The 14,494-nt window shown below is 43.4% G+C and overlaps 2 protein-coding genes across 13 annotated transcripts in view; one reads left to right on the top strand and one right to left on the bottom strand.

Annotated features, from left to right (window-relative positions):
• Positions 1-5,343, bottom strand: part of Tdp1 (tyrosyl-DNA phosphodiesterase 1) — a 75,903-nt gene extending 70,560 nt beyond the window's left edge. Inside the window, exons 1-2 of the mRNA XM_031355667.1 lie at positions 5,267-5,343; positions 4,325-4,539 (exon numbers count right to left, since the gene is read on the bottom strand). The gene's annotated coding sequence lies outside the window, so the exon portion shown is untranslated. The remainder of the gene's footprint in view (positions 1-4,324; positions 4,540-5,266) is intronic.
• A 101-nt stretch (positions 5,344-5,444) lies between these two features.
• Efcab11 (EF-hand calcium binding domain 11) overlaps positions 5,445-14,494 on the top strand; it is a 239,261-nt gene continuing 230,211 nt past the window's right edge. For all 12 annotated transcript variants that reach the window (XR_004114629.1, XR_004114632.1, XR_004114630.1 and 9 more), the window contains exons 1-3: positions 5,445-5,609; positions 6,086-6,181; positions 10,208-10,253. Coding sequence is in view for 8 of the 12 variants with exons in the window: in XM_031357441.1 (XP_031213301.1) it covers positions 5,535-5,609; positions 6,086-6,181; positions 10,208-10,253 (217 nt within the window). In the remaining 4 variants the exon portion in view is untranslated. The remainder of the gene's footprint in view (positions 5,610-6,085; positions 6,182-10,207; positions 10,254-14,494) is intronic.

Raw genomic sequence — 14,494 nt, 5'->3', positions numbered from 1 at the left:
GAATTTAAAAGAACCACATAAAGAAAAACTATAGATGATAGTTCTAGCTTTCTTACATTTTAAATCAACACAGTAAAGAGCTTATTAACAGAATCTTCAATTAAGGGTTCTCAAGCTGGGTATGGTGGCTCGACCCTATAATTTCAAGGCTGAGGCAAAAGGATCTTGAGTTTGTGTTAGCTTGTATAAAAAAGTAAATTTGAGGCTAGCATGAGCTACCTACTGAGACTATGTTTCAAAACTAAGTCAATAAAATTTTTAAAAATTATGTGAATGCCTGTGCCTGCAGTGGGCATTCGTACCCCAGGAGGCCAGAAGAGGGCCTTGGATCCCATAGAGTTAGAGTCATTGGTGGTTTTATGCTATTTGAACTTGGATGCTGGGAACCCACTTTAGGTCTCTGTAGAGCAGTGCCTGCTCTTAACTGCTGAGCCATCTCTCTAGCCACTCTGTCTCAATGGTACAGAGGCAGAGACTGGAGACTGCAAGGGATGAGTGGATCCTTAAGGGTCAGTGGCCAGCCAGTCCAGGCAGAGACTGGAGACTGCAAGGGGTGGGTGGATCCCTAAGGTTCAGTGGCCAGCCAGCCCAGCCAGTGAAACCAAACAGCCAAAACAAAACAAACAAACAAAAGAACAAAACTAGCAAACCTAAAAACAAAGTCACAAAGCCTATGTATCCGCTGCTGAACTGACAATAGCAAGGAATGAACCCAGCCTAGACACGTCAGTAGAACAGATGACGAAGGCGGCCACACAGACACAGTGGAATTTCACTCAGCTGCAGAGAAAAATGAGATTGGGAAAATTTCAGGAAGTGGACCGATCTGGTAAATGTTACATTAAATGAGGTGACTCAAACTCAGAAAAGCCAAAAACTGTATGCTGTCTCTCATAGTAAATGTAGGTCTCCTTTTCTTTTATGTCTGTGTATAAATGGATGCAAAAGTACACAAAGCCTAAACAAACTAGAAAGGAGATGAAGACAGGGTAAGGAGTGATGGGAAGTTAACATGGGGAGAGGGCAAGACACTTGTCACCTGAAAACAGAGGAGACAAGAATGCGAGGGTGTGTGTCTGTGTGTGTGTATGGGGATCTACTAAAACACATGCTTTGTTTTGTAGATAACACTTTAGGTATGCTAGTTTAATTTTTAAATTAAAATTTAAAAAATGAAAACAAAAAAGGGCAGATTGAGGGAGTAGTGACACTTCAGGATGTCTTCTGGCCTGTATATACACATGTGTACCCCCAGAAACATAAACACATATACACATACACAAATTAAAAACCAACCAACCAAAAAACAAACAAGCAAACAGACAAAAAACCAGTACCTTAAAAGTACCCAGGGTGAGCCAGGGACTCCATCCCCAGCACTGTTCAAACAAATAAAATAAAATAAAAACTGGGATGTTGTACGTTTATTCTTCATTCTAAAGCAAAGAGTAGGTCTCAGAATTTGGGGTGAGAAATGGTTCTGCTTCCAGCCTGAGAAAGAAACTGTTTGTAAATTCCTGGGTTTTCCAGACAGAATCCTGCTCTGTAGTCCAGATTTGCTGGGTACACTCACTTCTCCTGCTCCACGGTCTACAGGGCTAAGATTAGGTGTGCACCACCATATCAGTTTCTCCCCTTCCCAACATATGAAATCCTTCGCAAATGTGTGTGTCATCCTTGCACGGACACCATGCTGATCTTTATCATTCAGATGCTGGCTGCTGCCAGGACATCCCCAGGTGAATACAAGGACCGTGGTCCATATCAGTAAATCAGAATCCTGGAACCTTGAAAGGCCTGAACATACTCTCTGCTAACTCTAAACTCTTCAGACAATTTCTCCAGTTTTTAGTGTTATCTACATTTTCTAGATCCACAAGGGGGGAGGGGCATCCCTACTAATAATGTACGAGGAGTTGGTAAAATAAACAGAAATAAAACTTTGAAAAAGACATTTATCAGAAAACAAAGCCCCCTGGACACATACTTTAAGTGTAGAGATTGCTGACATTCAAAACTGCCCTGGAGGGCTGTCTACCAAGGGAGGAGATAGCTAATGAAATTGTACCTTGTCATTCGGTCCACCAGGTTACCAACCTCATTATGAAAACAAGGCCCTTCTCCTGCTGAAGTGGAGCTGCTGTGATGTAAATGTCAAGATCATGTAGGAAATGGCTTCTAATTTGGAGGAATGGATCTGGTCAGCATCCGCTGCTTTCACTGCTCCCTCACACAGGACCGGGTTCCCAGCATGCCAGGGAGCTTTTGGAACCAAGGCCCAGCCTGACAGATTCCCCATGACTTTCTTTCCACTGTTCATTTTCTATCTCACCAGGCACTGCCTAGCACAGCAGAAGTACAAAGTCACAGTGGCAGCGAGGGATGTCAAAAGAATGAGAATACAGGTGTATCCCCTCCACTCACCAAAGTCCCTGATCCAAAGCAGCAGTGATTCCCACAGTGGAGGTAACTGGGGCCTGCCACTGACTGAGCACATATGACAGCACCCCCCTCCCATTCCAATTCAGTCTCTACTTAAGGAGAAAGCTGAGTTGTAAAAAATGCTTTACGTTTTGCTTCTGAACTACACACAGTGGGCCCCCGGACTCTTCCACAAGCACCTGTAACACTTGTTTTCCTGTCAGCAGAATGCAGCTTGTGGCTCCACTACAGCTACAATAGCAAAAAATAAAGTCTACTTTGTAAAAGTATTTACACAGGAGTGGATTCAAATAAATATTAAGAAAATAGCAGCATATGTGTACAGAGAATAAATAAAAACTAAGTAGGCAGGTGAGGCAATGGAATTTGGCTATGTTGGATATTGCACCAAGATTGGAAAAACAAAAAATCTTATAGAATCCTTTCACCAGACAACAAACGCAGAATGCCATCAGAAATTTCATTAAGGGCTTTAGAAATGTCCATGGAGGGCTAGAGCTTTGACCAGTGGATAAGAGGGTTTGCCATGACTTCCAAAGCCCAGCATAATTCCCATGCCTGTAATCCCAACATTGTGACAGTCAAGCAGGTCCCCAGGGTTCAATGGCCAGCCACCCTGAAAGAGTCTGGATCTGTGAGATTCAGACTCACTAGAACAGGGCAGAGAGCAATGGAGGGAGACACTCCAAAACTGTCTGTATATGTGTACACACACACACACACACACACACACACACACACACACACAGGTGTCAAAAAGCACTCCACTTAGAACTTTGCTTCCACTGTCTCCCGGCTGGCTGGGCAGACCCTGTATTTCTTCTATACAGACACTACTCAGACATTTATGACCTAGACACCAGATTCCTCCAAGGTGGTCCTTCCTCTAAGCCCGGAAGTAAGCAGAATTGAGAACTGAGAATAGTTAACAATACACAGCTTCTATCCCAGACAAGTTTAATTTCAGGGTGAAAAGCACACATTTACACATAAAAAGCCTAAAAGTCAAGATGACTACAGATGCTCATTACATTTTACAGGGACAACCTTTCCCTGGAATCATTTGTGGGTAGCATATGAGACCTGGGAGGAAAAGGGATCAGCGGGCTAAAGGACAGGTGAGCAACATTCCAGACAGATGGAATCTAACCTGCTGAAGGCCAGGAGGTGGTAGGTAGCTAGGTTCTAACTGTAACATAGGAATGGTCCAGAAAGAACCATTCATATGTTAATGGTGGGGACTGTAAGGCAAGTTAAAAGCCGCATCTTATTCTAAAAACAATGGGACTCCCAGTGTGTGTTTTATTAAGAGTGCCTCGGCCCGTCTAATCTTTGAAAATGATCATATCCAAAACAACTTTGCGCACACGTGGCGATAAGGACGCTTCTGCAGAAGCTGGGCTGTGGGGGTGCTGACGACGGTCAAGGAGCAGTAACTTGGGGGCACATCCAATAAGCAAATCGTAAAGCTGCCAACTTTCCCCGGGCGCTCATCTCTCTGCCCAGACATAATTCCAAGAGTATAGACTCATTTCACCCTCAAGACAGCCAGCCCTAGTTCACGGCGGCTGTCTGTCCCTGGTGTGGAAACGGAGGGCAGAGAGGTTCTGAGCCTGGCCCACGGAGGAAGCGAGGGTCAGCGGCTCTGCAGCGCGAACCACGGGTTAGGACCGCAGGGTCCGGGGCTCAGAGCGGAGGGGACCCTGCCCAAGGACCCCGGCCTCGCCGCTCTGCTCGAGGTCCGCACCGAGCCCTGTTGGCCTGCAGCTACCCCAGCAGACCGCAGCGGCCAGCGCGCCGCCATCAGGAGGGCGGGCGCAGAGTCACCGCCGCCGCCGCCAGAGACCGCCCCGAGCCGGCGCCCGCAGCCGCAGACACCTACCTGACCCGCCAGTCCTCCGCCGCCGCCGAGACCCCGCCTCCGCAGCGCGCGCGCGCATGCGTGCAGTTCAAACTCTCCGGCGCTGCCGCTTAGCCAGCCCGCCGCTTCTCCTTCCGGAGAGGCCCCCGCTGGGTCCTAAACACCGCCTCGTTTGCCTGAGACTAGCAGGGCCAGAAAAGAGAGGTGTGGCGGCGGCTCACTTCCCTGCTGGTTTCCTGTTGAAAGAAGAGGGAAACAGAAAGCTGTAGCTAGCCCCTCTCGTAGTTAATTTGCAAACGACACCTCCGTTCTGGGGCTGCTTTTAGTCAGCTTCAGGCTCTTAGGGCTAAGAGAGAGGCGTGCTTTGGGAAATGAAGAAAAAGGCAGTTGCTTCAGACTTTAAAAAGGCTAGATAAAAAGTTAAATGAGTTCCCACAAGACCCAGAACCTCCTTTGAAGGTTTCTCCTTTGAAACGGGCATGTTCTTGTCAGTCTCACTGGTTTGCCAGAGGGTAGATGGTATTATTCCTCATCTTCTATAAAGATGTCGTCTGGAATTCTTGTGCTGTTCCTTAAGTCAGCCTCACGGCAGGCATCGCCTTCCGGGGGTTGAATAATTAATTCTGTGTAAACACTCAAAACGGGTCATTTCGTTTAATTGTCCTAGACACAGTGTTACCCGCCAGGGTTACCGAGACGGCGAACATCGACATAGTAGCTGCTCTGAGAAGGCAGTCCAAAGGCTTCTTGATTTAAAAAACCTTTGGCGTTCACTCAATTTGTGTGTGTGTGTGTGTGTGTGTGTGTGTGTGTGTGTGTTTGTGCGCTTCCTTCACATTCTACGTGTATCTCCTACTAAACGTAGCAAAGACACGGGTCAGAATAATCAGAGAGGGTTTACTGTAAGTTTGGTAGAGAGCCTGGAAGCTGTCAAAACGAGCTAAGAAAGCAGATCTCCCTCACCAGCTCTTAAGGAGTCAAGAAAATCGAGAAGGGGCGGGACCAGGATCTGGAGGTGGGCCTTGGAAGCCCCTCCCCGTTGTTAAACAGCGTCTTTGACCAATGACAGTACGAGATCAACGCCAGTGGCTCGGAGCCTGGCCAATGGGAGGAGACGTTGGAGTTGCGCGGCGAAGTTGAGTCCCAGCGGGAGTGGGCGTGGCCGCGGTGGCTGTTCCGCGTTCTCGCTGGAGCGGAGGAGCTGCCTGGCTTGGTCTCGGTGTCGGTGGGGATGTTTCTGTCCGGGGCAGGCGCCAGGCCGCGAGCAGGCGAAGCCAGCGCCTCAGAACGCAGGAAATGGGTGGAAGTAGGTGTGGGAGCGCGACCCGAGTTCGCACTTAAGCCTCACCAGGGCCACTTCTGTCACCATTCTTGGGTCTCCCTCAACCCGGTTCTAGCCTGCCCTGAAAGGAACTGGTCTTAAAACCGACGCATAGCTGCAGGGCTCTGATCAATTCCCCGCCCACCACACTGTCCACGGATAATCCCCTCTACCTCCCATCCCCTAGCATCACTTTCCAAATCCGAGGACTGAGCTTTCGCGTACAGTTTATTCCAGTGGTTTAGCGGAATGGACTTGTCAGCCCCTTAAACTTTGTCAAATTCCTTAAAACTTTGGGAAGAGCGGACAAAGGGAAATCTTTAACTCAACCATTATATTACTTGAGAATTAGAACTAGAGTACTGAAACCATATTTTGAAAGCTCCACAACCAGGTTGAGTTTAAGGTGTTTGTGTTTCTGGTTTCTGGCTTACTAACTGTAGATGTTTAATATTCCGTAGGTATTTAAAGCTTGCGATGAAGACAACAAAGGCTACCTAAGCCGAGAGGACTTTAAGGTTGCGATTGTAATGCTGTTTGGGTACAAACCCTCCAAGGTTAGAACTTTTTTTCTCTTCCCCTCTCTCTCCCTTCCTCTTCTCCCTTCTTTGGATGGGGCGGATAATGCTGTAGAAATGAATCAATCCTAAGAAAATTGGCCAGGAGTATTTTCTGATATCAGTAGAGCAAATCTCTGGTTTATAAGCCTAAAATGTCTCCAACACTGAATCCTGTGCCAAACCCTCCCCTTTTAAAGGCCCCAAAACAGTCGCCAATTAGTTATCTATGCCGGAAGAGCCAACAAAACATCTCCATGAGTGTCCTAAAATTTATAAGAAATATGGGATGGTAGAGAGGGGAGGACAGGGAAGGGAAGGTGGTGTAAAAGGAGGAATCCACCTACTAGCTGATACATACAGTAAAATTTCTGGGTGGCTTTGTTTAATTGGTAAAAGTAGTAAGTTCATACAGTCCACAAGATCCCTTCTCTTTCCACTAGACTAGGGTCCCACTTACCAGGGGTTAACTAGTTTCTTCTGTATTGTTCTACATCCAGGTATAGGCACAATCTTCTACTGAAGTTCTATACTGTTTTATCTTGACATACATTTTACACTTAGCAGCAAACCCAAACCACACAGCATTACCATCTTAAAATAGAGTTGTAGAATATTCTCTTTAGCCAGTTTACCCTTTGTTGTTTGAATTAACCTGCATGCCTTGTCTCAGTGAGCATCATTTTACATATACATACATCCATAGAACATGTCTTTTGTGGAATGCATGTGCACATGTGCGTGTGTGCTTGTGTGTGAGAATAAATCATGAATATGTAAATCGGGAATTTAAAAGTCAATTTGGACTACACGACGTTTTAGAACAATGAAAAACAAACAAAAATATCAAAATTCCTAGAAATATAATTGCTAAGTCTCAGGATGTACATTTTTATTTTTTTCTTCATTGAGAGAGGTAGGTAGGTAGATAGATAGATAGATAGATAGGCCAGCAGGAACACTGTGGCCTGGTGAGTTTCCTTAGGGTGGTTTTTCAGAAGGTGGGCATCTTACGGAGCCCCTCTGCCTTCCCTGGCAGGGTTTTGACAGGCTAAGTCTTGTACAGGTAATCACAGCTGTTGTGAACTCAGTGGTGCAGAAACCACATCATGCCCAAAAGCCAGCACTGTGTGCCACGACCCCCACATCCTCTGATTCTCACACTCTTTCTACCCTGAGCCTGTGGAGGGTGTACTTGAAACGCTGTGACTGTTAGTTTCCAGAAAGGGCTGCCCAGCTCCTCAGTACTTAGACCACAGCTGAACCCCAGCGCACCTTCTATTTTAGTCTGAGGGTTTCCTATTTACCCCGTCTCTGCCGTTCTGCTTGCCTGTTATAAGCAGTCTAGAGACGGATCCATTCTTGTTAAGCTACCAAACTGGAACTAATCAGAGTCAAGACAATGTCCAAATACCAAAGAGTAAACCACAACCATCAAGCAGAAGGAGCACTCAAGTCTGCCTAGAATTCCCCCCAAACCCCTCTCTCTAGAACTAACAGTTAGGGCTCTCCTGTTCCTCATGGGTTGGGGTAGCCAGGGACTCTGATATCCCTTTTCGGCGCCCTTCAGTGTGTTTGAATGCACCACAACTCCACCATAAATATATTTTGACCCCGCACAGGGTTTGCAGACCTGCAATCTGGGGTAGATTTAGAGTGGTTGGAGATTTTTTTAGCTCCTGAGAGGCCAGTTATGAGATCAGAGTACTAGCCTGGACTGGCTCTAAAATTGTGGCTGCTCTGCGAACCTGCAATTATTTCACCTGGAGTTGCACGGCAGGTGACCTGTGAAGGCTGGATGTTTTAAAGCATCATATTTAACCTGGGCTCACCTGGAAAGATAGCTTATCTCATTTTGCTTTTTATCCCCCTTGGGTCTACTTATTTTAACTTGAGGTCATGTAAAGAATTTAATGGCAGGGACAGTGGTGTGGTAATGTGCATAGGCTTGATGACGTTTGTCAGCTTTTGCTGTGCATATTGGGTTGAGGGCTTATGGGGTTTTTGTTAGATAATTTTAAGAACATATGGTATTTATGTGTATGAGCATGTACGGGGGAGTTGGAGGCTGTCAGAGACAACTTATGGAAGTCTGTTCTTCCCTTTGACTATGGGAGTCTCCGGTAACTCAGATTACCAGGCATAATAGAAAATGCTTTTACCTGCTGAGACATCTTACTGGCCCTCAGATTTTAATTTTTAGGCTAATGACATATTTAACTGGTTGTAGGTCACTAAACAGTCAAATTTAGTAACCATAGTAAATCACCTATACACTTGTCAGGCATTTACCAGAGAGGAATTTTTATCAGAGAGGAAATGTTCGATGTCTGCCTTCTCATATTTTAAGTTTTAGACTAGGTTCAGGGCTAAAGTTTCAATTTTTGAATATATAAAATACTGATTGGAAGTCAGCAAATGAGACATAAAAAATTCCTATTGTAGAATGTGTTTTGAAGAATTAAATATGAATTGTTACTTTGAGGAACCATGACACTACAATATCATTTCATAAAAGACTTATGAAATAACTCACTTATACATTGATGTTTGCACAATGAAATTTATTGAATCTGATTAATAAAAGGAGTATCTGCTAGCTGCTGTAGATGTAAAGGTGAACAAATACAGTCTCTGCTTTGAAGCAATTTCATTTTTGTATAGCATATAGCAAACTGATAGACATCAAGAAAGAGAAGATATTTAACCAACAGGAAGGAGGGGAACAAGATGGGTGGGCAGCTATCTATCATAGGTGTCATTTATACTAAAGGAGCTCCGTTAATATTCTATGAAGCATCTAGGAGCCCTTTGTAGCCCATATGACAAACTATGCCCTGGTGTTCTTCTGGATGTGCTGGTAGTAAAAGAGTGGTGATGTCACTAAGTAGGAGAGAATCCAGATGGAAGTGGGTTCAGGGGAGTCAGTGAGATGGGGGTGGGAGCGCAAAGTGAGTTTGAGGTGGTAACTAATGTTCCCTGTATATTTGATCGTTAGATACTGTAAGGAGTTCTGAGTTCTACCTCTTAAATACAGGAGCCTCACTGGAGTAGAGAGGTGGGGTGGTACTGGAAGTAGATTTGGGGCTCAGTTTATAAGGGGTAGCTCAAATTGGAAGACTAAATGCCATTCCATAGGAAGCTGTGAACAGTACCAGTCCAGGGAAAGAGCTTTGGGGAAGCCTGCATTTAAAGATGAGTGGAGAATTCATGACAAAGATGGACTAGGATTTGTGGGGAAGGGATACTGGGAAGCCAGGGAGGTGCAGGGACTCAAGATTGTGAAAGATTCAAGACTGGCAGCAGAAAAAAAAAGTCAGTTACCATCAAGGCTCAGCTTCCTTCATGCTTACAAATAAAGCCCCTGTCACCAATGGGAGGGAAATGCTTCTGTGTTAATATTTCCTGAAAGCAGGTCTCAGAGCTTTACAGTGGTGTGTTCTCACTACAATGTCTTATGTTGTTTAGGCCAAAATAAGCAATACTCTAGAAGAGACCAAACTGTTAACAGTGGTATCTACTAAATTTAACAAGTTATATACATCTTGTTTCTGCACTGATCACGTGTTACTCTTTCATTAAATTCTTTTATTAATAGGCTCTCTCTTCCTGCCTCTGTCTCACTTGTAATTCCATCTGGAATGAACCCTCCACACCTGGCTTGGGTTTCCTTTAGCATCAGGAAAATTGAAAAATAAAGCTACTGCAACAACTACTTGTTTTTTAATAAAGCAGAAAGATTTTAGGTTATAATCTATATAAGACAGCCAAAGTGATTTCATATATTTAAGCTATTGGTCAGTGGAATGAAAATTTAGGGACCATTATGGCAGATCTGTATTCATTGTATATGTTAAAGAACAAGAAAAATGACTATCATAATGTTAAGTAAAGTTATTGTTGACTGTGTTCAATAAAGTTGACTTCTCATAAAACATGTGTCTTCCCTTAGTCCAGGAATTTGGAACTTGTACTTTGAAACATCTGATAAAATTTCATGTTCTCTTAATCTTTCTTCTTTTCTAGATAGAAGCAGATGCTGTGATGTCTTCAATAAATCCCAACACTTCTGGTAATACAAAAGTTAATATTTTTTAGTAGATGGTCAAAAGCTAAAATTAAGAAATGTGATTAAAACATGTAGTTGTAGCTCATTATTTTAAAAAAAAAGCTTTGAATGGAAAAGAAAATTTGCTAGTATACAAAGTAATGGGTTTCATTATAGTATTTTCATACACGTTTGTCCTTACTCATCATGATCCCCTTCTCCTCCCCCTCCCCCTACCCTTCCCCCACTGCTGGTTCCCTTCCTCACCTCATGGCACCCCACTCTGCTTTCTTTAACTTTCAGATAACAACATAATTTTATTTTTTTATGGCAGAATAAAACTGTTGTGTATATATACCACATTTTCTTTACCCATTTGGTGGATGGACACACAGGACAGTGGCATATCTTTGTGATTGTAGTGGTGCAAGAAATATTACATGTAGTGTATTTGTCAGGATTCTCTAGAGTAACAGAACTTATAGAATGAGTCTCTCTATATCTGTATATTGAGAAAGGGGGTTATAAGAATGACTTACAGGCTATGGGCCAGCTAATCCAACAATGGCTGCCTATGAGTAGAAAGGCTAAGAATCCAGAAGTTGCTCTATGATGCTGGGTGTCTCAACATTCTAAAGTAGCTGTTGGAACCCTGAAGAAGTAGGTTCTAGTCAGTGAAAGAGAGGACTTGCTAGCAAGGCAAGGGCAAACAAGCGAAGAGCAAAAGCCTTCTTTCATTTCCTTATAAAAGCTTCCAGCAGAAGGTGTATCTCAGATTAACGGTATGTGTGCTCCTACTTCAAGATCTGGATTAGAAGCAGATCTTCTTACTTCAAATTAAGGAGAAATCCCTCACAGGTGTGCCCTCCATTTTTTTGGATTATAGTTAACTCCAGATGTAGTCAAGTTGACAACCAAGAATAGCCATCCCATGAAGGTATTTCTATGCTATGTTAATTCACAGGCCTTTAGAAATATACCCAGAAGGGTATATTCTCATTCTCTATTCTTATTCAGTATGGCCATTTAAGTATTAGAGGAATAACACAAGAGAAGGAACTGAAGGGGACACAAGAAAGAAATAACCCACATTATGCTAATCTGTAGATGATGAGGCCCTAAAGCAGTGGTTTTCAACCTGTGGGTCTCAACACCTTTGACAAGCCTCTTTCTCCAAAAATATTTACATTACAATTCATAATAGTAGCAGAATTACATTCATAAAGTAGCAACAAAAATAATTTTATGGTTGGGGTGACCACACGTGAGAAATTGACGCATTAGGAAGGTTGAGAACCTAAAGACTCCATCAGAAAACTCTTAAAAAATGACAAGCATTAGCCGGGCAGTGGTGGCGCACACCTTTAATCCCAGCACTTGGAGGCAGAGGCAGGCAGATTTTTGAGTTCTAGACCAGCCTGGTCTACAGAGTGAGTTCCAGGACAGCCAGGACTACATAGAGAAACCCTGTCTCGAAAAACAAAACAAAACAAACAAACAAAAAAGGACAAGCAAAGCATTCAGCAAAGTAGTAAAATATAAAATCAAGACAAGAATCAGTAGCTTTTCTCTATATAAATAATGGACATACACAGAAAGAAATCAGGAAAACAATCCCATTCATAATAATAAACAAAAACAAAACACCCAGGGTTAAATCTAGCCAAAAAAACCCCCAAAGACTTCTGCAGTATAAATTTTAAAACAGAGAAGAAATTGAAGATGAAGCTGAAAGGCAGAAACATCTCACTCATGGATTGGCAGAATCAACATTGTGAAAATGGGTTTACCAGCAAAGACAATCTACAGATTTATTTCAAGCCCATCCAAATATCTCCATTGGACTGGAGGTACAGAGCTCAGTAGTTAAGACCAGTAGGTTTTCAGGGCACCAGACATGACCTGTGTGCTATTCCAAGAGAATACTGTCTGGAGAAGCAACCATAATTAATGGATAGGCCCAGTATATAACTGCAGTAATAGTCAACTTTAAAAAGTCACTTCTGAATGAAGGATCTCAGACAGGGCTGTGTGTCCTAAGATAAACTAAGATATACTGTGCATGCTTAAGCAAGCAGTGGCAGATACAATAACTTGACAGAACGCTTTATGTTAACTCGGTTCAGAAGCAGAAGCGCGGATGAACAGGTTAGAGAATAAGTTAATTATTCATAGTGCTTAATAATTTTTAAAGCTAAAGGATTAATAACTATGTAGTAAAGTGATATTTGGAAGAAGGAATGAGAGAGTAAAGTATGAATAGACAGAAAGTATTAATGTATGGGTGTGATGGTTTGTATATGCTTGGCCCAAGGAGTGCTGCTACTAGAAAGTGTGGATCTGTTGGAGTGTGTGTGGCCCTGTTGGAGTAGGTGCATCACTGTGAATGTGGGCTGGAAGCTGGTCTTCTGCTAGCATCCTTCACATGAAGATGTAGAAATCTCAGCTTCAGCACCATTCCTGCCTGGATACTGCCATGTTTCTGCCTTAATGATAATGGATTGAACCTCTCAGTTTATAAGCCAGCGCTAATTAAATGTTGTCCTTTGTAAGAGTTGCCTTGGTCATGGTGTCTGTTCGCAGCAGTAAAACCTAAACTTAACTAAGACAATGGCTTAGAGGTGGGAGAGAGTTAATATGTGGGTTAGACATATGATAAATAGTAGAGGAAATACAGAATAGGTACAGCCAAAACCTCAGATATTCAGAAAAGCCATATGATGAGCCATTGAGGTTACATTCAGACAAGTTATAAGCCAAAACCATATAAGTATGATAGTTGTAATTATCAGTTCGATATACTCTAGAGCCAACTAAGAAGAGAGTCTCAATGAGGGATTATCTAAATCAGATTGGCACATGGGCATGTCTTGTGGGAGGCAGCATTGATTGTATTAACGTGAGAAGACCCGGCCCACTGTGTAGCACTGTTCCTGAGTTTGGGAATCCTGGCCTGTCTAAGGTGAGGGAGTGAGCTGAGCTCAGTGCACACACCAGCGTTCGTTCTCTTTGCTCTTGACTGTGCCTATGGCTGGATGCTGCAAGTGCTTGCCTTGCCTTTCCCCTAATGATAAACCATGGCCTGGATCTGTAAGCTGAATAAAGACCCTTCTCCTTAAAGTTCCTTCTGTTGGGACTTTTTTTTTTTAATCAAAGCAACAGAAAGGGAAACTTGAATAAGCGAAGTAGGAAAGTACTTGTAAAACTAAGTAAGAGAAATGAACTGCAGTAGGAGATGCTGTGACCTCAGTATCTTCCTACTTGGCTGGATATGCTTTCTGCTTCTCCCTCGAATGGTTTTGTGGCTGTCTCTGCTGATGCCAGCTACTCACAGCTTAAGTCATTATGTTCTTCCTGCTGTGTGGACTCATGTTCCCTTTGTCTGTGCCCCAAATCTCCCTCCATCGGCCAGCAATCGATTTCATCATGTCTGATGTTCCCATGTGGAATCCTGCTTAAAGTGGGGCCCTGAAGAGTGTGGAAGGCCTGGTTAGTTGGGTTTACCTTTGTAACTAGGTGTCTCTTCCTGGCCGCCAGATTTATCGTGCCTGCTGGGCCAACTGTTTAGTATGCATCTTTGTGTTCTCCGACACTGGCTGAGGCTACAGTGGAGAGGCTGATTTCTCCGTGGCATCTCCTCCTGCAGGTTGCATAGAGGCACCTTCCCATCCACAGTAGTGGTTCATTTTAGTTGTCAGCTTGACACAACCAAGAAAGAGAGCCTCCGTGATGGTGGCACCTGTGGGCATGTGTTTTTCTTTGAAATGGGAAGACCCATCCTGAGAATGGACAGCACCATTACGGGCTGGGCTCTGGACTGTATGAGGAGAGAAAGCAAGCTGACCACTGAGCAGGCACACATTCCCTTCTTTCTGTTCTTGACTGTGGGTGACATGTGACAAGCTATGGTAAGTCTGCCATGACAACAGTAACCTGGAATAGTGAGCTAAAATAAACTTTTCTCCCCCAGATCTTTTGTCATCAGAGTGTTTTATCATAACAACATAAATTAAACTAAGACATCCACTGTCTTATCAAGAAGTTCTTTTCCTTTTGATTTAGTTAATTTACAAGCATGATGGGTTTATAATAGGAAATTTTAAACCATTCAAAAACATGAAGACAAAAGTGTCACGTAATTTAACATCCATAGGATGATTCCATTTTAATTTTCCATGTGTGGGGGGAGATTTGAACAATTTGCTTGTCTTGTTACTGTGATAAAATACTTCAGGAAAGCAATTTAGGGAAGAAAGGGTTTGTTT

The sequence above is a fragment of the Mastomys coucha genome, unplaced genomic scaffold (genome assembly GCF_008632895.1).
Source record: "Mastomys coucha isolate ucsf_1 unplaced genomic scaffold, UCSF_Mcou_1 pScaffold6, whole genome shotgun sequence".
Lineage (NCBI taxonomy): Eukaryota > Metazoa > Chordata > Mammalia > Rodentia > Muridae > Mastomys > Mastomys coucha.
This window is presented reverse-complemented; position numbering and strand designations above follow the sequence as displayed.